Source organism: Ovis aries, chromosome 26 (assembly GCF_016772045.2).
Source record: "Ovis aries strain OAR_USU_Benz2616 breed Rambouillet chromosome 26, ARS-UI_Ramb_v3.0, whole genome shotgun sequence".
Classification (NCBI taxonomy): Eukaryota; Metazoa; Chordata; class Mammalia; order Artiodactyla; family Bovidae; genus Ovis; species Ovis aries.
In genome coordinates this window covers 18,686,502-18,714,110 of record NC_056079.1, presented here as the reverse complement: position 1 = coordinate 18,714,110, position 27,609 = coordinate 18,686,502, and the positions used below count along the sequence as shown (strand labels likewise).

The window sequence follows — 27,609 nt, the reverse complement described above, 5'->3', positions numbered from 1 at the left end:
CTCAGTCGTGTCCGACTCTTTGCAACCCCATGGACTGTAGCCTACTACGCTCCTCCGTCCATGGGATTTTCCAGGCAAGAGTACTGGAATGGGTTGCCATTTCCTTCTCCAGAGGATCTTCCTGACCCAGGGATCGAACCGAGGTCTCCCGCACTGTAGGCAGATGCTTTACCGTCTAAGTCACTTACAAAGTGAGTTGACGATTCTTTTAAATCCCTGCTGCTCTACCCAGGGGTCTACAGAATCACCTCTCCCTTCATTAAGTTTGAGAATCACCACCTCTTAGTGAAGCCTTTTCTTCTTGGTCATAGGAAACACCATCTTCCAACAACACAAGAGACAGCTCTACGCATGGATATCACCAGATGGTCAATACCAAAATCAGATTGATTATATTCTTTGCAGCCAAAGATGGAGAAGCTCTATACGGTCAGCAAAAACACCACCAGGAACTGACTCTGGCTCAAATCATGAACTCCTTATTGCAAAATTCAGACTTAAATTAAAGAAAGTAGGGAAAACCACTAGACCATTCAGGTATGACTTAAATCAAATCCCTTATGATATACAGTGGAAGTGACAAATAGATTCAAGGGACTAGTCCTGATAGATTGCCTGAAGATTTATGGACAGAGGTTCGTGACACAGTATAGGAGACTGCATTCAAAAAAGAAGGCTGTGAGTCCCCCCAAAAAGAAACACAAAAAGGCAAAATGGTTGTCTGAGGAGGCCTTACAAATAGCTGAGAAAAGAAGAGAAGCAAAAGGCAAATGAGAAAAAGAAAAATCTATCCATCTGAATGCAGAGTTCCAAAGAATAACAAGGAGAGATAAGAAAGCCTTTCTAAGTGATCAATGCAAAGAAACAGAGGAAAACAATAGAATGGGAAAGACTAGAGATCTCTTCAAGAAAATTAGAGATACCAAGGGAACATTTAGTGCAAAGATGGGCACAATAAAAGACAGAAATGGTATGGACCTAATAGAAGCAGATGTTAAGAAGAGGTGGCAAGAATAAACAGAAGAACTATGCAAAAAAGATCTTCACAACCCAGACAACCATGATGGTGTGATCACTCACCTAGAGCCAGACATCCGGAGTGCGAGGTCAAATATGCCTTAGGAAGAATCACTATGAACAAAGCTAGTAGAGGTGATGGCATTCCAGTTGAGCTATTTCAAATCCTGAAAGATGATGCTGTAAGTGCTGCACTCACTATGGCAGCAAATTTGGAAAACTCAGCAGTGGCCACAGGACGGGAAAAGGTCAGTTTTCATTCCAATCCCAAAGAAGGGCAATGCCAGAGAATGTTCAATCTACTGCACAATTGCATTCATCTCATATGCTAGCAAAGAAATGCTCAAAATTTTCCAAGCTAGGCTCCAATAGTACCTGAACCAAGGAATTTCAGATGTTCAAGCTGGATTTAGAAAAGGAAGAGGAACCAGAGATCAAATTGCCAACATCTGATGGATCATTGAAAAAGCAAGAGAATTCCAGAAAAACATCGACTTCCCTGGTGGCTCAGATGGTAAAGCGTCTGCCTACAATACGGGAGACCCAGGTTTGATCCCTGGGTGGGGAAGATCCTCTGGAGAAGGAAATGGCAACCCACTCCAGTACTCTTGCCTGGAAAATCCCATGGACGGAGGAGCCTGGTAGGCTACAGTCCATGGGGTCGCAAAGAGTCAGACACGACTGAGCGACTTCACATCACATCATCTGCTTCATTGACTATGCTAAAACATTTGACTATGAATCACAACAAACTGTGGAAAATTCTTAAAGAGATGGGAATACCAGGCCACCTTACCTGCCTCCTGAGAAACCTGTATGCAAGTCAAGAAGCAAAAGTTAGAACCGGACATGGAACATGGACTGGTTCCAAATTGGGAAAGGAGTACGTCAAGGCTGTATATTGTCACCATGCTCATTTAACTTATATGCAGAGTATATCATGTGAAATGCTGGGCTGGATGAAGCACAAGCTGGAATAAAGATTGCCTGGAGAAATATCAATAACCTCAGATATGCAGATGATACTACCCTTATGGCAGAAAGTGAAGAGGAACTAAAGAGCCTCTTAATGAAAGTGAAAGAGGAGAGTGAAGAAGTTGGCTTAAAACTCAACATTCAAAAAACAAAGATCATGGCATCCGGTCCCATCACTTCATGGCGAATAGATAGGGAAATAATGGAAACAGGGACAGACTTTATTTTCTTGGGCTGCAAAATCACTGCAGATGGTGACTGCAGCCATGAAATTAAAAGACACTTGCTCCTTGGAAGAAAAGCTATGACCAACCTAGACAACATATTAAAAAGCAGAGACATTACTTTACCAACAAAGGTCTGCCTAGTCAAAGCTATGGTTTTTCCAGTAGTCATGTATGGATATGAGGTATGGAACATAAAGAAAGGTGAGCACCAAAGAATTTATGCCTTTGAATTGTGGTGCTGGAGAAGACTCTTGAGAGTCCCTTGGACTACAAGGAGATCCAACCAGTCAATCCTAAAGGAAATCGGTCCTGAATATTCATTGGAAGGACCGATGCTGACGCTGAAGCTCCAATACTTTGGCCAACTGATGCAAAGAGCTGACTCATAGGAAAAGACCCTGATGCTGGGAAAGACTGAAGGTGGGAGGAGAAGGGGACAAGAGAGGATGAGATGGTCAGATGGCATCACCGACTCGATGGACATGAGTTGGAACAAGGTTCCGGAGTTGGTGATGGACAGGAAAGTAGGTGTGCTTTGGTGAAGTAGGCATCGTCCTGTGTCCTCAGTGCCTGCTGGTCCGCAGTGATGGTGGAACAGGAAAGACAGGCTGGGACCGTAAACTGCCATTAGATGGAAAGGGTGGGGTTGGACGACAGAGAGACTTGTGAAAATGGGCGGGGCCAGTCCATGGGGTCTCAAAGAGTCGGCCACGCCTGAGGGACTGAATTGAACTTCCTTCCTGGACACTCCCATCTGAGGGCAAAGGACCACACCTTCCTACTCAGATCCACACTTCTGTTACAACATCTGTTTCAATGTGCCTCTCAGACTAGTCTCTACGGCCCCTGAGACCAGGAAGAGAACTGAATTCAATTCCACTGAGGACATAGCTTGGAGAAGGCAATGGCACCCCACTCCAGTACTCTTGCCTGGCAAATCCCATGGACAGAGGAGCCAGGAAGGCTGCAGTCCATGGGGTCGCTAGGAGCTGGACACGACTCAGCGACTTCCCTTTCACTTTTCACCTTCATGCATTGGAGAAGGAAATGGCAACCCACTCCAGTGTTCTTGCCTGGAGAATCCCAGGGACGGAGGAGCCTGGTGGGCTGCCGTCTATGGGGTCACACAGAGTCGGACACGACTGAAGCGACTTAGCAGCAGCAGCAGCAGAGGACATAGCTAAGCATCTAGCATGGAGTGAGTCTTAATGCTTGCTAAATGAATTAATTTTTCTTTTGAGGCCAAGAGTATGGTGGGAGGAAATAGTTGGGAAAGGACACAGACTGTTGGCTCTCAGATGCATAAGGCCCAAGGATAACATCAGACATGGTGACTAGAGTTGATATATAGTGCTATCACTGTAGCGAAATTGCTATAAGAGTAGAACGTACATGTTCATACACACACGGTAAATACATGAGGGAATGAGGTTTAACTAGATGGTAGCAATCCTTTCACAATGTATATGTACATAAATCAAATATCTTACAAATTATATCTCAATGAAGCCATAAAATTCACATAGAATTTTAATGATAACAGTAATGGAGCTAGTTTAAAAAAAATTTTAGGGGGGAATTCCCTGGCAGATCAGTGGTTAGGACTCCATCCTCTCATTGCCCAAGGGCCTGGGTTCAATCCCTGTTACAGGGAACTAAGATCCCACAAACCGCATGTGGCCAAAAATTAAAAAAAAAAATAAAAAAATTTTAAAGGCCAAGAGTGAAGGACAAATTTTAATAATCTCTTCTCTCACCATCTACACTGAAGCATTCAGCACATAATCAATTTTTATCAGCTTAGCTGTCATTCGTTAATAGACTCTTCACTCTATCAACTTTTCTTACATTCCTTATAATAATTAGCAGATAACGGATATTCAAGTAGCCATTTGACTGTTTAATGTATATTTGGCCACTGATTTTACTTGCGCTCAGGAGGGATAAACAGATTTTACAATATAAATTTACCAAATTGCTGCTCCTTCAGCAAATTCATTCTAATCAGCCGTTATTATTGGAAACAATGAACAAGACTGGGTAAGTGACAGATAAAAATTTCTAGGCCACCATCGCAATGCAGTCAAGGGTCAGCATGTCTAGAAAATTAACCTTTTTTTTTTTAGAACAGGTTGTCTCACAGCACTGTTTCTGAAAGCATCAAAGGTTTATAGACACTTCTCCATGTGTCTCAGAATTACTACACACCTGTACCCTCTGATTCCAACACACAGCCTGGCACAGAAGCAAGCTTACCCCCAAAAGCCTGATTCTCATTCCGGAGAACTGGCCCCTCCCATTTTCACAAGTCTCTCTGTCATCCAACCCCACCCTTTCCATCTAATGGCAATTTATGGTTTCAGCCTAAGTCTTCCCCGTTCCACCATCACCCCAGACCAGAGGGCACTGAGGACATAGGACGATGCCCACTTCACCAAAGGATTACCCCACGGAAACTAAGACGCATCCTGACAGTGCCTTACTATTGCCACCTCCAGTTTATACATTAGCAACCTACTTACGTGGCTAAACGGCTTCCTGGGGTCCCACACATATAACCAGCAAGGGGCCGAACGCAGGTCAGTCCAGCACCTGCCCGCTGCTGCCTCTCCTGTACCTGAGGCCAGCCAGAGCCCCTCCCCTTGCTCGAAGGCGAGCCTGCAAGAATGCTAAAAGCAGCAGGACCAGCAAAGGCACCTCACTGCGTCACCCACGGTCCTAACGTTTAACTTACAGCTGACTGACAGGACCTGTCACTGGACTTGGATAAAGAAGCAGTAAAACATACACATCGTAAGTAATATTACAGGGAAGACATGGCAATGTCGGGCTGAGCATCTCTGAGGATCCCAAGCACCAAATTCCTCAACAGAGAAACCAAGACAGGACTGCTCCTCCAGTTCTGAAAGATGACTGCTACCAGTTTATGTCGCTCCATGTGACCTATCTCGGCTGTGAACCATAAAGGTTTAAGACCTTCCTGCAGAGATATCACATGGACCTTAGTGGTTTATTTTAAGCTCATGCTATTAGCATCAGCCTACTTAGAGACAACAGATTTGTTCTGATTCTGTAACGATAATCATCTTTTGTCCAAGAAAACCTGGAAAGAATAACACCTTCACTTTGCCTTAGACAGTAACACAGATTCTACTGGTTTTGAAACATACCTTCATCAAATAAGCAATTTACTTGGAAAACCACCTTGGAAAATCTGATTAATTATACTGCCTTTCAACAACAAAAAATCATTAAGAAACACCTTATAAAACTGAAAATCTATAAGATATTTATTAAGTGGAAAATAGCACTGTGTTAATATTACCCAGTTTCCTTAAGTTTGTACTTATCTAAATGTTGAAAAATTCCAGAAGGTTATAGAAAAATTTTATGGGCCTCTTATGGGGTAGGGACATAGAGGAAAAGAGAAGGAAAGTAACAGAAACGGGGAATTTTCCCTTCATACTTTATATACTTACATGTCACTCCATGTGAATTTTTTCTTACCATAAGTCTATTTTTATAATATAAATTAAAGAATATTATTAAAGTCGGTGGGCTCAAACCTTTAAACAGAAAGAGGTACTCAAGACAAAACAGATTAGCAACTAAAAATGGATAAACTGGACCAATAATTGAAGTAAGTAGATTCTAATAATCTTTTTTTTTTCCTGTACATCTATAAGCATTAGGTACTCTTTAATTCTTTAAATTTTAGTACAAAAAAGTCAATGCCATAACTGACACTTTTATGTGGTCAAGATGAAAAGCCACTTTACCACTGGAAAAATCTTCACAAAACCATAATGGTATGTTTCCTTTGGACTGGAAATTAAAGACAAAGAATGAACTCCTGAATGGTACTCTTTTGTTCTAACACTCATATTAAATGATGCATCCTCCAATAGGAGCTCCCAGAGACTTCACAGAATGGAGTGTCCTCTCTCAGCTCCATGTTCTCCTCCTCCATTCTTTAAGGAAGAGCCTGGGAAAGAATCTGGGTCCCACACATCTCACAAAACACCTTCAAAGAAATGAGAGCAGTTTCCAAAGCCACAGAACCATCTACCAGTTGAAGCAAGTTCTCACCTCTGAACTCTCAATGATAGATAAGAATGAACTCAGCTCTAATGTATTTTTCACAAGACTGTTCCACACTGAAAAAATGACTTGCTGTTCTTTACATTTGGTGCAATTTACGGGGTTTGAAGATGTTGACCAAATTAGCTGACAAAAAAAACTTGGCTACTATATTCCCTATATTAGAAGACACAGATAATCTTAACAAAAATTTAGACAATGGATTCACATGAGGGGTTGTGTTACACAAGTATTTAGTGCTTACACAAGGTAAGGTAACTGCAGATGGAGAGGGTGCTGGAAACATCTTTCTATACAAATCACTACCAAACATTCTCAGGAAAAATGATTAACTTCTGGAGAATACATTCCATCTCACTGTATGAAAATGTTTGGTTCTGTGATTTGCTTCACTAAGCAGGAATACACGTGTCATGGGGAAGAAAAACAACAAGGTTGGAGTGGTGGGCAGTTTACAGTTGGCATTAAGTAGCTTAAAGTTTAAGATGGCATTAATGCCAGGCTAAGAACTTTAGACCTTAATTATGGGGGGTGGAGCGTGAAGTGGGGGAGCGGGGCTCTGCAGCTTTTTGAGCTCTTACATCGGAACTTGATCCTGGGGCAGCCCTGTGAAGAGCTGATGGAAGGGAAGAGTTTAAAATCAGGGGAACACTTAGGAAGCTAGTGCGCTTGCCAGGGCTACAGGCAATGGGGATTTTAACTAGACAGTGAAAAGATCACTGAGGTCAGTCTGGATATATGCACCACATATTAATATGTGCAATTTAAAGTATAAATTACTATAGGAAGTATAATTATTATTAAGGAATGCAAGGGCCATTAACTACTAGAGCCAGGAAGAGAAAACACCAAATATATAACATAGATAGTTAAAATACAAACAAAAGAAAAGAAAAGAATATATTTACAGCTGTAATTGTAACTTGGGCTCTTTAAATACTACTATAATGAGGAAATGAGCTTTGGAGTAATTCTCTATTACTAGGAATTATTATCATGAAACTAAAATATGGCTACCCAAAGGAATAAAGAATTAACTATCAGTTATAGGGGAAAATCATACATGTGTCAAACTGTGGCCACAGACTCACTCTCAACCCAGAATGACCAAATTCTCTCATTGACATGCATATATTTAAGATTTTGCTTTGAGGTAGAGTATTGTCTAAAAATTATTTAAATAGATCTGATAAGCTGCTTACGAAATACTGTACAGCAATCAACAGCTTTCTGATGTACCAGGCGCAAAAAGGAAAAGATCCTTTGCGTTAGCAACAAAAAGCCATTACACACACAGACATGTACACACACACTATTTCTATGGAGAAACATGTCAAACAGTGTTAGTGTGATGAAAAATTACAAAAGTGAGCCGCATAAAAGATCTGAATAAGTGGGACATACACGTTCATTCTTCTCTGAATTAATGTATTGACTCTTGTTCCTAGATTAATCATACGTGATTATTTTCAAAGAGGAAATTGGAAGAATTTTTAAAAGAGCAATTTAAACTAGAATAGGAAGAATAGTCAGAATTTTTTAGAACATAAAAATGAGGATTGTAATTCAACAGCAACAACAACAGAACTGATTTAACAATGGGCAAAGAACTTGGATAGAACTTGCTCAGAAGAAGACATAGTGGCCAAGAAGCACATGAGAAATTGCTCACCACCCTTAGTCATTAGGGAAATCCAAATCAAAACTACAATAAGATACCACTTCACATCTATTCGTATGGCTATTATAAAAACAAGACAGAAAATAATTGTCAGTAAGAAGGTGAGGAAATTAGAACTCTGCACTGGTGCCAGGACAGTAAAATGGTATAGCCGCTTTGAAAATGGGCTGTTGGGTTTCTCAAAAAAATTAAAAACAGAACTGTTTTATGATTCAGCAATTCAGCTTCTGGGTAGTCATCCAAAAGAACTGAAAGCAGGACCTTCAATAGAGACCAGTACACCAGGTTCATGGTAACGCTATTCACAATGGCCAAAAGGCGGAAGCAATCCAAGTGTCCATCAGGGGATGCCCGGGTGAAGCACACCTGGCACGCATATGATTACCATGACATATTTATTCAGCCTTTAAACAGGGAGGAAATTATGACACGGGCTACAACATGATGGACCCAGAGACCTTACTTAAGCGAAATAAGCTAGTTCCAAAAGGACAAACGACTCGTCTCACGTGAGGGGCCTGGAGCAGTCCAATTCACAGACAGAGAACAGAATGGGGGTTGCCAGGGGCTGAGGGAAGGGGAGGCTGGGGAGTTCATGTTTATTGGGCAGAGTTTCAGATGCAGAAGAGGAAAAGCTCTGGAGGTGGGACGGTGGTGGGGACTGTACAACAATGGCAATGGACGTCATACCCAAGCTGTACCCTGAAGTTGCTAAAACAGTAAATTGTCCATAGTATTTGTTTCACCACAATTTTTTTAAAGTTTAAGAACTTAGAAGGAATTTGTTACTAGTTCATTACAGTGTAAAATAGTAAAACAGTCTAGCAATGGCAAAAACATACCGACAGATTAACAAACAGGTGTGTCAATCTCAGAAATACAAAAATTTAGAATAAGATAGTGGAGATACTTCAAATCAGTGAAGACACCCATTTGTGGTATTAACATATGTGAATCAAAAAACAATTAAAATGTGAGAAGCAGCATGGTGTAGTAGTTAAAAGTCGACAATCTGGAGTCAGACTTGTCATTCAATAGTTAAGTTGTGTTCAACTTTGCGAGCCCATGGACTGTGGCATGCCAGGCTCCTTTGTCCCCCATTATCTCCTGCAGTCTGCTCCAATTCATGTCCATCGAGTCGGTGAGGCTACGTAAACATCTCATCTTCTGCCGCTCCCTTCTCCTTTTGCCCTCAATCTTTCCCTGCCTAGGTTTAAACCCAGCTCCGCCACACATGCCCTGAGGGCAGCCCCCTTTATGCCGTGTCCTCATACATAAAAGAATGTGGGTGATTATAGTGGACTCATTTCACAGGTGCTCGGGACATTTAGATGAGTTTATATTTTAGCACATAGTAAGTGGCATATAAATATCAGCTACTAGTTCTCATCATACACCACAAATATTTATAAAATTGGATTAAAAAGGAAACTAAAACCATAAAATTAACCATAATAATTATAGATCTTCTTTCAGTTGTGAATCATAAAAACACGAAAAATTACAAGATGTATGTGACTATAAAAAGCGGAAAAATTTCTAAATTGTATGCAAAATAAAGTCATACGGTGAAACACAAGCCAAGGGACGACAGATAATATCAAGTCAGTAACAAAGCATCATATGCCCCCAAACAGTACAAGATAGCAAAAGATCTAAACAAGAATAAATTAAAATAGAACTCTTGGTTTTTTTTTCTATTTAACCTTATCTCGTCTAACATCTGTCTTCCCAAATGGCACTCCTAATCTCCATTTCCACTGCTCATCTTATAGAAAGCTTCAAATAAGCCAAATACTTGCGTTCCTAACCATTCTTCAAGTTATGGATAACCATGTGATCCGGTGTGTGCCAGTAAGACTTAAATGTAAGAGTGCCAGGGGGCAAGGTGCTCAGTAGGACTTTTCCTTCCTGATGAAAGCAGGCAGGCATGTCAGGAGAAAGGCCAGCCTCCGCTCAGCCCACCGCTCCCAGCCTCTGCCCAGCAGCAGCAGGACCTTGGAACCCTTAGCGACCATACTTTAACTGAAAAGTCCCTGACAAAAGCAACGTGCGGAGGACAGCAGAGGTGACAGTACTCAGTCACCCACCCAGGAACTGCCTGCGTCTGGCTTCCTGTTAAATAAGCACACAATGCTGCTGGTCTGAAACAATTTTTGTCTTAAGCACCACATGTTCCTTCCTCCTGCCTTTCTGCTGTCCCTTCCTGCTCGTTATTGTGACTCCTCCTCCTCTCTCCAGCCCTCCAAAGCCAGGAGGACCCCAGAGGCACTTCGTACATACTCCACGGAGTTCCCTAAAGGACCCTTGACCTGTTCTTGTGCTCTGATCCAGTTCAGTGGCTTTAAACACCATCTACCTGTTGATGAATCTCAAACTAATCTCCCTTGACTCCTCCTTCACACTCTAGACATTGGCCCGCCTTTCCATGCTGCAGCTTCACTTACGTATCTAATATTCATCTCAACATGATGTTTGTACAACTGAGATCCCGATACCCACCTCCCAGCATCTGCGTCTCCTTCCTGCTTCCCCATCTCAGCATCCTGCCACTGCTCATACCGGAATACTAGAGCCATCTCTGACTCCTCTCTTTCGCTTTTGCCCCTCATTCCACCAGTAAACCCCATTGGCTTTATTTTCAACACATATACCTAGAATCCGGATCCCTCTAAAACCCTATCCAAGTAGCCCTGTGTAAGCCAGTCTCCTGCCATGATTACAGCGAAACCTCACTGAGCTTTCTGATGCAGCCCTCACCCCATTCCGTGCATTCTCTCCACATCTGCCACAGTGATTCTGTTAAAATTAAAGTCACTTCGGAAGGATGGGCAAAACCGTTAGGTAGGGACTTTGAGACTGGTATTTAAAATGGATAAACAACAAGGACCTACTGTACAGCACAAGGGACTCTGCTCTGTGTAATGTGGCAGCCTGGATAGGAGGAGAGTTTGGGGGAGAATGGATACATGTGTATGTATGGCTCAGTCTCCTTGCTGTCCACCCGAAACTATCACAACGTCGTTAATCAGCTATACTCCAATTACAAAAAAAAATCCAAGTCACTTAGGTTAAAAGCCAAAGTCCTTATGATTTTCAAGACTGTTTGTGATCTGGCTCTCTGCTGCCTGTCAAACCTCATCTCCTAGCTCATCTCCTCTCTCCTAGTTTCCTTATCTCGTTCCTTGCTACCCCTGGAGCTGTCAGTTGGACACCGCCTCAGGGCCTTTCCACTTGCTTCTTCCTCTCACTGGTACAGTTTTCTTCCAGACGTTCACGTACTGGGTCCCCAGGCCGCCACACAAAAGCCACGGCTCCATCCCCCCACCCACGCTCTCTGTCCCTCTCTCTCTCCCACCCCCAGAAACCCCAACATTTCACATTCCCCCTATTCCACGTTAGTATTTCTTCTCTCTTTAGTACTGGAGGTTGTCAAACATCCTTTATATTTTACTTATGAAGGCCCTGCCTCTCCTACCAGAATGTAACTTCACAGAGGGCACATTGTGACCTTGTATTCACTTCAATTTCTGAGCATGTTGCCCCTTGTATCTACATTCATCTGACAAATATTTGAGCACCAAGCATATGCCAATTAAAATAAGATATTTTACTTTCCTAAAGAGCGAATATCTGGCAAGATTGTCAATGAGGGGAATATAGCCAATATTTTTTATAATAACTAAAATGGAGTATAACCTTTAAGAATTATGAATCATTACACACCTGTAACTTATATAATATTGTATAGCAACTATACTTTAATTAAAGAAAATTTTAAAACATATATTGGCTAGGGTGCTGGGATAAACGCTTACACACACAGAGCAGGAGCACAGACTTGCATGTTGTTCCTAAAGGGCAACTTGCAACGTGTATCAAAAGTCTTACAAATGCCCACACCCTCTGATTCCACTTAAAGGAATGTATCTAAGTAATTTATCTGATCAGCTTAAGTACTAATATACAAAGGCCTTCAGTGCAGAGTTGTTTAACCTACTGAAAAACACTGGAAACAATGTGATGTTCAAAGAAGTCTGAAGAAACAAATTACAACACATTTAGGCTACAACAGAGTCATTTTAAGTCGTGTCTTAAAAAGAATGTACAAAAACTTCAAAAGTCTATCAAAATAGGCACCATACCTTTTAAAATGAAAAAGAATTTCAATCAAGTAAGTGCCTACTGACTGTTAGGTTTGGGGTTTACTACCCACTTTCCTTGGTGGTTCAGACATTAAAGAGTCTGCCTACCATGCAAGATACCGGGTTCAATTCCTGTGTCAGGAAGATCCCCTGGAGAAGGGAATGGCAACCCACTCCAGCATTCTTGCCTGGAGAATTCCATGGACAGAGGAGAGTCACGGACTACAGTTCACAGGGTTACAAAGAGTTGAACATGAGCGAGTAACCAATACTTTTACTTTTTCAGAAATTGTTTTTCCCCATCAGAAATATGTAAGCATATAGGCATGAGAATATGCAAAAAGAAAAAGTAGTGAATAGCTATAAATTATGAAGTAAAGACTGGCATTGATTAGATTAAGATGTTCCCCACTCCACCACTTGCTCTTTTAAATAGCCTGCTGGGAAGAGAGCATTAGAAACCTGATGTGATAGTCAAAGCATTAATAACGGGTTAAATTCATGATACAATGGGGCAGAGTAAGGTTTACCTTGCTTGGGACAACGCCTGCCATGTTCCTTTCTTGACCTTGACAGACATGGGCTCTGTCCAAACCCCTTATCTTTGCTGACTGCTTAAACACCATTGCTTCCCTGATAGCTCAGTTGGTAAAGAATCCTCCTGCAATGCAGGAGCCCTGGGTTCAATTCCTGGATCGAGAAGATCCCCTGGAGAAGGGATAGGCTACCCACTCCAGTATTCTTGGGCTTCACCTGTGGCTCAGCTGGTAAAGAATCCTCCTGCAATGTGGGAGACCTGGGTTCAATCCCTGGGTTGGGAAGATTCCCTGGAGAAGGGGAAGAAGGGAAAGACTACCCACTCCAGTATTCTGGCTTGGAGAATTCCATGAACTCTATAGTCCATGGGATCGAAAAAAGTCAGACTGAGCGACTTTCACTAAACACCAATGCACTTTACTCTAATTACTTACCTGCCCTCCTCAATTGGTCCACACATTCTGTACTGAATGCCCACGACCTTTACATTCTATACTCTGAACCCTAGCTTCCCATTTATTGATACTTCCTAGTGTACCAGCCAAGTACTAAAAAACACTTGAATTCATATGCATCCTTCTTATTTTTAATTCTGGGATTTCAGGGGCAGAAATTAAAAAGTAGAGAGCATCAACACTAACCCAAGACTTATGTATGTAAAAGTACACCTCCATTATATTAGAGAATTGTCTATATTATTACTGCAAGAAAGAAATTCAACAAACTTTGATATTTGTAAAGTTATACCCTCCTAAATCCCTAGAGCTCTCGCTCTCTTTTTTTTTTTTTTTTAATAGTACTGTAAGGATAGATGTGACGAGGGATGAATTGCCATTGCCCCCTTCTAAGAATGGGCCAAGAATCATGTCTCACCCATTCCATGATTCCTCAAGCTCTGGAGTAAGAGTTGCACAGTGCACACTTCCAAACTCTCTGCCAAGGGAACAAGTGAAGTGCAAGTGTGAGTCATTCAGCCTGCCTGACTCTTTGTGACCCCATGGACTGCAGCCTGCTAGGCTCCTCTGTCCATGGAATTCTCCAGGCAAGCATATGGGAGTGGGGAGCCATTTCCTTCTCCAGGGGCTCTTCCCAACCCAGAGATTTAACCTGGGTCTCCTGTATTGCAGGCAGATTCTTTACCATCTAAACCACAAACTGCCTACAAAGATCCAGAATTTCAGAAGCATTCTACATTTATATATTGCAAAATATGACTTTATATTCCACATTCTTGAATTAGCTAAGACAATATTATACTAGTAGAGTAAAAGAAACTGTCCTCTGTATAACCACAACTATTTCCTTAAGTTCAAGGGTATACCATTCAGGTATGACCTAAATCAAATCCTTCACGATTATACAGTAGAAGTGACAAATAGATTCAAGGGATTAGATCTGATAGACAGAGTGCCTGAAGAACTATGAATGGAGGTTCATGACGTTGTACAGGAGGCTGTGATCAAAACCATCCCCAAGAAAAAGAAATGCAAAAAGACAAAATGGTTGTCTGAGGAGGGCTTACAAATAGATGAGAAAAGAGGAGAAGTGAAAGGCAAAGAAGATGAGGAAAGACATACCCATCTGAATGCAGAGTTCCAAAGACTAGCAAGGAGAGATAAGAAAGCCTTCCTCAGTGATCGATGCCAAAAAACAGAGGAAAACAACAGAATAGGAAAGACTAGAGAGCTCTTCAAGAAAATTAGAGATATGTACCAAGGGTACATTTCATGCAAAGATGAGCACAATAAAGGACAGAAACGGTATGGACCTAACAGAAGCAGAAGATATTAAGAAGAGGTGGCAAGAATACACAGAAGAACTATACAAAAAAGATCTTCATGACCCAGATAACCACAATGTGTGATCACTCACCTACAGCCAGACATCCTGGAGAGCGAGGTCAAGTGGGCCTTAGGAAGCATCACTATGAACAAAGCTAGTAGAGGTGATGGAATTCGGGTTGAGCTATTTCAAATCCTGAAAGATGATAATGTGTAAGTGCTGCACTCACTATGGCAGCAAATTTGGGAAACTCAGCAGTGGCCACAGGACTGGAAAAGGTCAGTTTTCATTCCAATCCCAAAGAAAGGAAACGCCAAAGAATGTGCGAACCACTGCACAATTGCATTAATCTCACATGCTAGCAAAGTAATGCTCAAAATTCTCCAAGCTAGGCTCCAACAGTACCTGAACTGAGAAATTCCAGAAGTTCAAGCTGGATTTAGAAAAGGCAGCGGAACCAGAGATCAAATTGCCAACACCCACTGGATCATTGAGAAAGCAAGAAGAGTTCCAGAAAAACATCTACTTTTGCTTTATTGACTACGCCAAAGTCTTTGACTATGTGAATCACAACAAACTGTAGAAAATTCTTAAACAGATGGGAATATCAGACCACCTGATCTGCCTCCTGAGAAGTCTGTGTGCAGGTCAGGAAGCAACAGTTAGAACTGGACATGGAACAACAGACTGGTTCCACATGGGGAAAGGAGTATGTCAAGGTTGTATATTGTCACCCCGATTATTAACTTATATGCAGAGTATATCATGTGAAATGCCAAACTGGATGAAGCACAAGCTGGAATCAAGATTGCCAGAAGAAATATCAGTAACCTCATATATGCAGAAGACACCACCCTTATGGCAAAAAGCGAAGGAAAACTAAAAAACCTCTTGATGAAAGTGAAAAAGGAGAGTGAAAGAGTTGGCTTAAAACTCAACATTCAAAAAAAATAAGATTATGGCATCTGGTCCCATCACTTAATGGCAAATAGATGGGGAATCAATGGAAACAGGGACAGACTTTATTTTGGGGGGCTCCAAAATCACTGCAGATGAGGACTGCAGCCATGAAATTAAAAGACACTTGCTCCTTGGAAGAAAAGCTACGACAAACTTAGCATATTAAAAAGTAGGGACATTACTTTGCTTACAAAGGACTGTCTAGTCAAAGCTATGGTTTTTCCAGTGGTCATGTATGGATGTGAGAGTTGGACTGTGAAGAAAGCTGAGTGCCAAAGAATTGATGCTTTTGAACTGTGGTGTTGGAGAAGACTCTTGAGAGTCCCTTGGACTGCAAGGAGATCCAACCAGTCCATCTTAAATGAAATCAGTCCTGGATATTCATCAGAAGGACTGATGCTGATGCTAAAGCTTCAATACTTTGGCCACCTGATGGGAAGAACTGACTCATTTGAAAAGACCCTGGGATGCTGGGAAAGACTGAAGGCAGGAGGAGAAGGGGATGACATAGGATCAGATGGTTGGATGACATCACCAATTCTATGGACATGAGTTTGAGCAAACTCCAGGAGTTGGTGATGGACAGGGAAGCCTGGCGTACTGCAGTCTATGGAGTCACAAAGAACTGGACACGACTGACTCAGCTAAGAGTAAACTCAAAGGATAAAGTGAGTCACAACAAAAACAGCAAGTCTTAAGAGGGCAGTAGTTTGACAGAGAAAAAAGAACATCCCACAAACAAGGTTCTCATGATGACTCCAATTACACAGGAGCATAGTGTTTATGGTGATACTGTCAGTACCTGTTCCTGCAAGTAAGTTCACAAGATGCCTGCTGTTTCGGGTGGAGCTTAAACCAAAATAACTTCCTGCGTCATGGGCCTGGGAACACATGCCCCATAACTAAGGATGTAGTAAGTCAAAGGCTTAGAAATGTTGCGTGGCCTTCCAGGTACCACAAAGATGAACAAGGGTCTTCACGTGTTCATCAGCAAATGTACTGCTCTGGTCATGAGTGATCTTACCGTTACTCACAAGAGAATTCCTAAGAAGAGCCGAGGCCACAGTAGGGAGCCTCCTGGCTCATTGAAAACCAAGGCCCACAAGCAGAGCTATATTTTCAACACTGAGGTCACAGAGACTCAGAACGGAACACTCTCTTTAATCTGCTACCCTTTCTAAGCCAACAAAAACAAACCAATCAATAAAATCTGCACAAGCTCCCCTGAAAGAAATCACCTAACCTCACAAAAATGAGCCAGAAAATCTGAAAGACGAAGCTGCACATTCTCCACAGCTGGGGCTCTGAATCTTCACTCTTAACCCCTCAACCTTCTATCTGGATCTGCACACCCTGCATCTCCGTCTCTGTTTCAGAGACAAGCCTGCCTGTGCCCTGTACACATGGGTGCTCCCCTGCTCGGCTGTCACTCATCCCATCCTTCATCTCTGTACCAGCTCTTTCCCTACAGCTTCTTCACCTTCCTTACAGTTTTAATGTCTTAACCCTCACACACACAACACACAGCCCTTCAAGGTGCTTTCTCAGTCTTTAGCCTCTTCAAGTTCAACATGCCTCCAAACTAACCCATTATTTTCTCTCTCTTTTTTTCTGGCCGTATAACAAAGCACGCAGGATCTTAGATCCCAGCCAGGGATCGAACCTGCAGCCCTGCAATGGAAGCATGGAATCTCAACCCCCGGACCACCAGGGAAGTCTCCCATCATTTTCTTTCTGACAGCCTCTTCTCACTGCTCTAGGCCCTATTTCACCCCAAGACCATTCAGACAAGAAAGTTGGGCAGACACTTCGACCATTCACCACCAGTGGGGCTTACCAGACCCTCTTCCTGCAAGAACATTTTTATTATTTTCACTCTGCTGTCTACTCCCAAACACCAGGGTGACTCTTAAAAGTCTGTGCCTAAACTATTAGGACTGATCTGCCTCAACCTTTCTTGGGGCTCACTCATCACTTACCCCTATACACGGCCTGCTTGAAGCATGGCTGACCCCACCTTTTATGTTCCCCAAACACCCCAGGTCCCTCATAAGGCTACATTTGCACCCTTGGGAATGCCAGCAACTTCCCAGGCCTGGAAACCCCCCCAGAGGCACATTCCAAAGCCAGCTCAATGTCACCACCCTTTTCCAGTCTTCCCTCTGGCTAAGTTAGTGGTGTTCCCTTTACTATGGACACACGGTACCTCATACAAGTTTCCAGGCAAGTCAAGCCAGATAACATTTGAACACCTGTTGTGCAATAGGTACACTGTGCTGAGGGCTGGAAAGGATAAAAATAACTAAGACCTGGACTCTATCCTTATGGGTGGCATGGAGATGGAAGAAAATAACTATAGCCCAGCACAATAAATGCAGGTTATCACAGAAAACAGGACAGTTCAGCTGGGGTATGAAGAAGGAAAAGGTGGTGTTCAAATGATTTTCTGTAACCCTTTCCTATCTCACCCTCCAACCAGGGAGTTCATTAATAGGGCACATAAGTCATGTTTATATTCTCCGAATCTAGCAGACCGCCCAGCACAGAGCAGGCATGCCAAACATTTCTTGAATGGACAAATAAGACAGACTGCACGGTGTGTGAGTCACCGCGTGAAGCAATCATCCCCAGAATTACTTGCCAAGTGAGAACAGTGTGGAATGATCAAGAATTCACAGCAATGATGTGAATAAAGAAGAAGAGAGAAGACACTGTCTCTGAGGTGTCTGCAAGGCCCTCCTTGGTTGACCTCATCCCCAGTCCCTCATACTCACACTCACTCTCTCTCTCTCAGACATACACACCCACCCACACCTAGGACAGCTGCCTGGTTCTCAAATCCTACCCCCACTGCCTTGGTTTTCTCACTTGTGTTCTCTCCACCTGATAACCAGATATTTCCCTCCTCCTCCCCCAGGTGTCTGCTCAAATATGCCACCTTATTTAAAGACCTAACTCCCTAACCTGCTCTGTTTCCCTCCTTGAAGTGAAGTTGCTCAGTCATGTCTGACTCTTTGCAACCCCATGGACTGTAGCCTACCAGGCTCCTCTGTCCATGGGATTTTCCAGGCAAAAGTAGTGGAGTGGATTGCCATTTCCTTCACCAGGGGATTGTCCCAACCCAGGGACTGAACCCAGGTCTCCTGCATTGTAGACAGATGTTTTACCATCTGAGCCAACAGGGAAGTCCTTAGCCGTTATCATTTTACACACACAACATTTTATCCACTACTTGGTTTTCTGACTAGAATTTAAGCTCCACAAAGGCAAAAATTTGCCTCTTCCATGCCACCTCTTCATGCCCAGTGCTTAGAGGAGATCCCAGCACAAGCAAGCCCTCAGAGGCTTATTCAATGACTGCGAGTACCCAACAGGCAGGGGCATGGAGCTGGGGACTCCCAGGCCTGTCTCCTGTCTCCACCAGTTATTAGCCATGTCAATTTGGGCAAACTGCTTAAACTTTCCAAATCTCAAAATCCTCATTTGCAGGATGGGAATAATCATAGTATGTATACATCCTGAGTTATGAAAATTAAATTACACATTTAGAAATTATAATCTAAATTATACATTTAAAAGCTTAGAACAGTTAGGACTCAAAACACCTTACTACTATTATTTTTTTTTTATGGAGAACAACTACTATTATTATTTCTTTATGGAGAAAAAAACACTATTATTATTTTTTTATGGAGAAAAACCTTGAGATACATTCTTTAAAATGTGAGTGAGTGGTTTAATTACATACAAATAAACAACATCCCTATGAGCAACATATTCAAGTTCGCTTTTAGAATGGTTATTAGATGATCTTCCCTGGCTTTCAGTACTTCTGCAAGTGTGACTACATTTCTCATAATTTTGATTGCTATCTCTCTCAAACTCTTGCCTTGAAAAGGCCGAAACGGTACAGAAGTAAGCTGAAACAATTTAGAAAAACACTCGAGCACTAAATCAACAAGAAGCCAGTTTACAAAAACAACTGAGTGGGAAAGAAGGGAAACCTAGAAGGGTAGGCAAGTCATTACAGGTTTGGGATGTACTCCTGGTCTGAGAGGAATTTATTTTATGAACCCCCATTAGATGAATGAATACAAAGGTTTACCCTTTTGAACTGGTCTTTAGTTCTCTTCTGGAGAAAGAGAACCATTTCCTTCATGAGGCCTTGCTTCAGCCTCTGGTATGATCAGACAGGTCCCTGAACATCCTTCTTTTCCTCCAAATTCTAAAGCACTTAAGGGCCCTCTGCACACCGCTTACAGATCCCTTTGAGCTGCTCTGCGGTTGCTGTAGAAACACGCTCTCACCCTCGCCAGGTAGTTAGTTTAAAGGTGCCCCACGGCAGAGGCATACTCTGCTTTATTTCTGTAATCCTGCCTACCTCAGGCTGGCCCCCGGCAGGGCAATTACAAGTGGCTATGAAGGAACACACACGTTCATAATCTAAAACCTGGCAAGAACTGGTATTACCTCTGAAAGAGGGTAGCAGGTAGTTTCTGAAGGCGCTCGATCTTGAGGTATTTCCTAAGCAGTTGTTTTATTCAACAGCATTAATCTGCAATGCCCACATAAAACCATTGTCCTCACAGTAAATTGATACAGATTGTGAAGACAAGAGACGTGCCACAGTTTCTAATGTATTCAGCTGAGCCTAAGAATTTTTCCAAAACTCATGGTTAACTTGAAAGTGTTTCTTTAAGCTGATAACATCAAGGTGAAGAGCACGGACTCTGAGCCCTGTTACTGGTCAGAATCTGTGACCTCTGTGACTTTCTAGCTGCACAACCTGGACAAATGAGTCAACCTCAGTGTGATGGTTTCCTCTTCTGTAAAATGCAGGTAAGCCTCACAGACCTACTGTGAGGAGTAAAGGAATTTATAGGTGAGACGATAAAGACAAAGCCTGGAACCTGGAAAGCATGTTAACAAGTGTGAGCTGCTACTACCGGCATCATGATTATTATTAGAAATATTTTTCCTTGCTTATGTCATCTTATCTGAGTGGTTAACACACACACATACTCCAAAAACGCAAAGATAACTTGCATATTAATCACTAATCTGGTTTCATATAAACTTCCAGATTTAAGTTACTTTTTTATTTCTAGTTTTAATGAGATGTGATTGACATACATCACCGTGTAAGTTTAAGGTGTGCAGCGTAATAGTCTGACTTACATGTATTGTAATTACCACAATAAGTTTAGTTAACATCCATCATCTCATATAGATACAATTAAAAAACCTTTTTCCTCGTTAGGAGACTTACTCTCAGGATTTATTCTCTTAACAACGTTCCTATATATTAATAGATAGCAGAGTTCACTACAGTTCTCATGCTGTACATTACAATTCCCGAGTTTTGACAAGTGAAATGGAAAAGTTCCATTGGATTTAATCGCAAGTCTTCCTCATACTCATTTTATAGCTTCAAGAAAATGGCTATTTCACAGCTCCAGGTCTGGTTTTCTCCTTAGTTCTCTGAAAGGATTTATTGAAAACCCCAAGTGGGCTGGAACATTCCTGCTGGTTACCTTTCAGGAGAGCAACTTTGTATGAGCACAGGGGATGTCCATTTGGTTTCAATTTTCGAAGACACAAGCACTTCATTGTACGGCAAATGGCAACATGCTCTCCATGATCCAAAGGCACATTGTTTTTGCTGTTTGATTTTCTGTTCTAACTCTGTGATGATTAAGTTTCCTGTTCTCTATGACAAACACCTCTCATTTTACTGTCAGCGTGCAAACAAGTTATAGTTGCTATTAATTTTATTAAAAAATAAACACATTTTAAACATAGCATCACCAAGTTAATTTTCCAACTATTCAACTCAAATGCAAACCCACAAAATTTCTGGCTACAGTCATTTTTTTGCATTTATATATGGAAGATTACCAAGTTTGAGATTCAGTTTTTGCCTAATTGAGTTTTTAACTTGGATTGAAAACTCTCCATGCATAACTTAGTTATTAAGCTTATGTGCACAGGTTAATAAAAGCTCAAAAAATGTCCTGTCTTTTCATGAAGACTAGGCAGACCTACTTTTCTCTCTTTAAGGCATGGCATTCTGTAGCATACAGTAAAGGGACTTCAAAAATATGTCAATCCTTGGTGGGATCACCTATATAAAAGAATCTCATCTTTTGCAATATATTCTGGGTATTGGCCTAATTTGCAGAAGTGCGTGCGCTTTAGGTTTTCTGGGATTTGAGCACCATGTGATAGAATTACACTACGAGCAGCCACTACTCAGAAAATTAGGTGAGCTCCACACTGTCCCTAGAAAGACGAGGACTGCAAAAGCCTGACAGTCTCAAACCCTGTCACTTCACAGAAGCTGAGGGAAGGTACATGACTAGCTCAGGCAGCTCCCTGGGGCCACAGCCCTGCCATAAGGTAGCGCTCCTCTCAACAGGCCCGGCTGCCAATGGCTATGGCCCTCCCGGCCGCCAGGCCACAGGGGCCCCTGATGCCTGAGCAGGAAAGGGGCTTCCCATCTGCAAATCTGTGAGCCTTGGACGGCAGCAGCAGTAAGGACCAAAGCTTTGATCTCACTTCTGCCCAACTCCCCAGACTGTGGCAACATCCCGAATAAGGTTTATTGCTTCTCCCAACGTCTTGAGCGCCTCTTACTGTTGTTCTCCCAGACTTCCTCTGGGGGTAGAAATGGAAATGCGTGCAAAGCCCCCTTCCTCCTCTTCCTCCTGGGCTTGCTCTTCACAACCCTCAATATCTGGGTGCACAAGCCCTGATTTATTTGGGCCTGGACCTAAATAAATCAACCTGTCTGCGTGTTATATAAGCTTCTCACATAACGGCTTCATAATAGGATTGGAAAATAAAACCTTAAAATCCTAAGGTGTAGACAGGTAAAAAGATCCCTAGGGGTTTCACTGGTTTTGTTAAGTTTCTGCAGAATGTTCTCACGTCTGAGGACATAGAAACTTTGAGGCACCTTCTCCCCTAGACCATTCAACAGCAGCCACTATTTTTATAAGGGAACTCACTTCTAAATCTATCTGACATGCCTTTCATTTGCTCAGTGCTATACCTGCTAAAATGAGGGGTGCCCCCTGCAGAGTGCTCTCAGTCAACTGGAATGGCCAGCAGGCTTTTTGTCTTGGACTCTTTGAAAGGGGCTGCCTTCCCCACTTCCTGTTCTGATTTTGTAACACAGAGAAATGCTAACCTCAGCCAAACTTAGGAAGACATTTAAGAGCTACTCTGGAAGCTCTCAAATTTTATAAATCTGCCTTCACTACTTCTAATATGCAAACCAATATAAACAACACTTGTATTAGAAAAATGTAACTCTGTAGTCACCTTCATATCCCCGAAGATTTTAACATGTTTATTTGACTGCGTTAGGTCTTAGCTGTGGCATGTGGGACCCAGTTCTCTGACCAGGGATCAAACCCCGGCCCCCTGCATTGGGAGTGTGGAGTCTTAGCCACTGGACCACCAAGGACATTCCTCCTTGAAGATTTTATAAAACACTTTTCAGTAAAATTCAAGAAGAACACTAGTCTCATTTTTGATAAGGGCACATCATGAATGGAATGTATCACACAAGTATTATTTAGCACTTCACTGTTTGTAAAACATCTGAAAGTGAAATGATTCCTGTATGACTAGGGCCTGCTTGTATATGGAGACATGCCTGCCTCTGGAGAGCTTTTATGTCGGTTTATACACATCTCTCTCCCCAACTAGCCATCAGCGTTGCTCAAGGATCAGAGCTGTGTCTTGGACTTCTTTTTCTACCTTCCCTGTGCAAGATGCTGGACCACAAAAGACTAAACGCTTTCGTGACACAATGCACTAGCGTTCTAGAACCAAAACCTGCCTCTCTGAGACAGGTTCCTGATGGGACCGATGTAAATCTGAATAATTCACGAGCTGCTCTACAGCACAGCTGAGTTATTTGACTCTTACCAGAACTGGACACACGCCTGATCCTCTGGGGAGACACGGCCCGATCGGAGGTGAGATTTCTGCTGTCGCTATTCCGCCTCAAACAGGAAACAGAAGGCCCCACTCTGGCTTTCGGACCAGGTGTTTTCCTCAGAATGGAGGAGTTGGGTGTAGCCGGTTTCCCACCTGAGATGCTTGCAAGTTTGGAAGCGGAATCCTGTGGGAAAAAGAGGGAAGACGTCAGTCCAGGTCACGCCTTCCACTCCCACACCACCACTTCCTGATGGTGGTAGGTATGGGAAAGAAACAATTTCTGTCTAAACAGATACGCCCAGTGGATATTTTTCATTTTTACTATGAAGACATGTCCGCTCTTGATAGTTGACTCTCTGCTTCACCGTGATTGGCCTTGGTTCCCATCAGGGAAACTGCCCAAGGTGACTGGTGCCGCAAGTTAAATTCAAGCTATAGCTTTCCATTCTTTCCCTAGAGTTCCTCTCCATGGTCTCCAGCCCCCATGATGCCATCTTTCACTGGTTTCTCCCACAGAGCTCTTTCCTGGATTCCCTTCTATCCGTCTGGTTATTCCTTCTCTGGGTTCTGTTCTTCTCTGCCTTTAAATGCTGGTCATCGCAAGCGTCCTAAACTTGGCCCTGGAAACTTTCTCACCATATACTCTCCCCAGATGACCCTGTCCACTCTTTTAACCACCACCAAGCCCTCATGTCTGAGTCGGCACTCTCTCCCGAGTTCCCCACATATTTAATTTCTTTCTTCATCTGCCTCACTTAGCATACTTCAGGTGCCTTGACCCAATAATGTTGGCAATAATCATATTATTGTTGTTTTTTAACTAATCAACATACAGCCCTTTTAAAATGAAAAGTAAGTTCAAAATGTACATATCAATTCATGATCCTAATAACCGTTCAGGATGTTTTAACCATACTCCATTTCATAGCCGAAGAACATGAAGCAGTTTCTAGAAATCAGGTGAATTTTACCCATCCATCTCAAAACCTAGCTTTTCTCATATTCACTACCATGTGCCCAGACACCTGACTTAGACAGTGAAAGCTGTCTCTAGAAGTCTCCTTTCTTAACTTCTGTATGTTTCTGTATCACCATTCCAACCACACCCACAGAACACAGCAGACAGAGGCATAACCCAACCACCTTCAATTAAGTCAGACATTAACTTTACAAAAATGTAGAACAGTGCCAGTCTCTTCATTAAGTATTTTTGTTTTGGAAAATGTGGTTAGTTTTTAAAATGTTATATTAACACGCAACGGATTTATCTTTATTTCAAATGTATATACACTCTGGAAATGTCTTAATTTTAATGTTAAATGCCACAAATGCTGACAGATGTAGCCCCTGTCAGTCTGCCTGAGCACAGGCTGCCTCATTTCTGCGATGCCTGGAACCATGTTCTGGTTTCCCCCGCCTCCAAAGCATCTCCCACTCCACTGCTCAGGGCATCTCTCAAAAGTCCAAACTGGGCCAGGAGGCTTCCCTAGGTCTCCTAGATAAAGTCAGCTCTTCTGAAAAAGGCCTCTGGGGTGTGGCGGTCCTGCCCTCCTCTTCACTGGTTCCTTACTGCCCGTGGTTCTGCATTCCCAGCTCCAGACATCCTCACTACCCTGCAACCCCCGCATGACAACACGCCTTCATCTTGGCACGTGTTATTCCTTCCACCCAGAATACCCTTCCAACTCATCCTCCATCTTCAAGCTTCAGCTGGTGATCCATGTGCTCTCCCTCCTAGAAGCCTTCCTTCCTGGATCTCTCTCCCCATCACCGCCACCAGCACAGCAGCCATACACACCCCCAGCTGAGAGCCTGACAGCCCATCTTTCTTTAGATTCTAATGCCCGCTGCACTAGACTCTAGGCTTGGCCAGGGGCTGGGTCTTTCCATCTCTATATCCCAACAATCACCACCATATGCAGCACACAGTGTGTGCCGGCTGCTCAGTTGTGTCCAACCCTTTGTGACTCCATGGACTGTAGCCCACCAGGCTCCCCCTGTCCATGGGATTTTCCCAGCAAGAATACTGGAGTGGGTTGCCGTTCCCTTCTCCCAGGGATCTTCCCAACCCAGGGATCAAACCCATGTCTCCTGCACCGGCAGGTGGATTCTTTTACCACTGAGCCACTTGGGAAGCCCCCTAAGGCACACAGTGGGCACCCAATAAATGTACACATAGAAAGTGAGAGCCTGAGGTTTACTCCAAGAACAAATTTCAATACTGTAAGCCATGGTTTATATTCTTCCATTACATAAAGAAAAATTGAGCCTCACAGAGACTAAGTAACTAGCCTGATGCCACTTTGCCAGTGAATGGATGGAGCTACCATGTAAAACCATGTCGATCTCCAAAATCGGTGATGTGAACCTCTGCGCTGCCTTTTCCCCAGCAGGACCCTTGCTTAGTAAGTCAGAAGTAGATAATTTCCCACAGAGCAATATAAAGCCCATGCTGATGATATCCACTATGTGAATTAAAAACTAACTTAAATAGGGCAATACACTAAGAGAACACTGGAAAGCAATGTACAGTTGGCCAAGAAAGCAAGCAAAGGACAAAAAATCTTCTCTAACCATTGTGAAACTGGCTAAGGTAATCCCCCCAGAGAAAAATGTTTAAAAAGTAACCCAAACTACTAACCAACTTACAAAGTAAATCTTTAACAAATCAGATTTGCTCTTTGCCTTTTAGAGCCAACATTCCTTGAAATTCTGAAAGCCCAGTGTGTGGAGCAGAAATGGCCAGGATTCAGGTCAGGAGACCTGAGTTTGAATCTCAGCTTTTACAACTTACCAGCTGTGTGTGTATTTTAAGTAACCTCTATGAATCCTTAAACTGTAGCTAAGAACTTGCCTGTTGTTACTGGAAAGAGTAAATGATAATGTATAAAGCACCTGAACATTCTGGAAAATTAAATGACATAATATATGTAAGAGCCTAGAGCAGAGGGTTTTGCCCAGAGCAGTCACTGAAGAAATATGTTTCCTTGCTTTTAGATAATTTCCCATTCCTTTCATCACACTATCACCAATATAAAACCTCTGTAATGTGTAGCTACACTCAAATGCATCAAATTAAAATCAAGTTCCTTCTGACATAGAACTTTTCTGAAGTTTCAGATAAGCCCTGACCAGCTTCCCTTGTGGCTGAGATAGTAAAGAATATGCCTGCAATGTAAGAGTCCAGGGTCTGATCCCTGGGTTGGGAAGATCTCCTGGAGAAGGGAATGACAACCCACTCCAGTATTCTTGCCTGGAGAATTCCATGGACAGAGGAGCCTGGTGGGCTACAGTCCTTGGGGTCACAGAGTCAGACATGATTGAGCGACTGACACTCACTCAAACAGCTGTGAAGTCGTAGGCAACCTAAGGATTTGGTAAACTCAAGGACTAATTCTGCTCAAGACCAACAGAGCACAGAGAAAACGCATATCCCTCCAGCACTGTCTCAGCATGGACCCAGGGCAGATCCAGAATCTTCAGGTACTGCCGAAGTAACCAAGAAACACAGGGGTCTGCCTACAACATGAGGAAAAGGCTCATTCATTCAGCTCTCTATAGTAGGTAAAAAGCCTGTGGCCAGTGGCGGTTTGGCCAGCCCCTGCCCTGTGACACACAGAAATGTGTAAGCAGTGAATAGGGATATTGGAGAGAACTGCGCAAAAAACATTACCATGGGGGGAAAATGAGTTTGTAGTATTTGCCAGTAAGTAAATGTGTCAGTGCTAATTCAGATCCTGAAAGATGATGCTGTGAAAGTGCTGCACTCAATATGCCAGCGAATTTGGAAAACTCGGCAGTGGCCACAGGAAAAGGTCAGTTTTGATTTCAATCCCAAAGAAAGGCAATGCCAAAGAATGCTCAAACTACCGCACAATTGCACTCATCTCACATGTTAGTAAAGTAATGCTCAAAATTCTCCAAGCCAGGCTTCAGCAATACATGAACCATGAACTTCCTGATGTTCAAGCTGATTTTAGAAAAGGCAGAGGAACCAGAGATCAAATTGCCCACATCCGCTGGATCATGGAAAAAGCAAGAGAGTTCCAGAAAAACATCTATTTCTGCTTTCTTGACTATGCCAAAGTCTTTGACTGTGTGGATTACAATAAACTGTGGAAAATTCTGAAAGAGATGGGAATACCAGACCACCTGACCTGCCTCTTGAGAAATCTGTATGCAGGTTGGGAAGCAACAGTTAGAACTGGACATGGAACAACAGACTGGTTCTAAA

The 27,609-nt window shown here is 42.7% G+C and overlaps 1 protein-coding gene across 35 annotated transcripts in view; it reads right to left on the bottom strand.

Moving 5' to 3' along the window:
* MTUS1 (microtubule associated scaffold protein 1) overlaps nt 1-27,609 on the bottom strand; it is a 229,787-nt gene that overhangs the window by 96,674 nt on the left and 105,504 nt on the right. For all 35 annotated transcript variants that reach the window (XM_060407020.1, XM_060407042.1, XM_060407030.1 and 32 more), the window contains one exon: nt 23,364-23,559. In XM_060407020.1, coding sequence (XP_060263003.1) covers nt 23,364-23,559 — 196 coding nt within the window. The remainder of the gene's footprint in view (nt 1-23,363; nt 23,560-27,609) is intronic.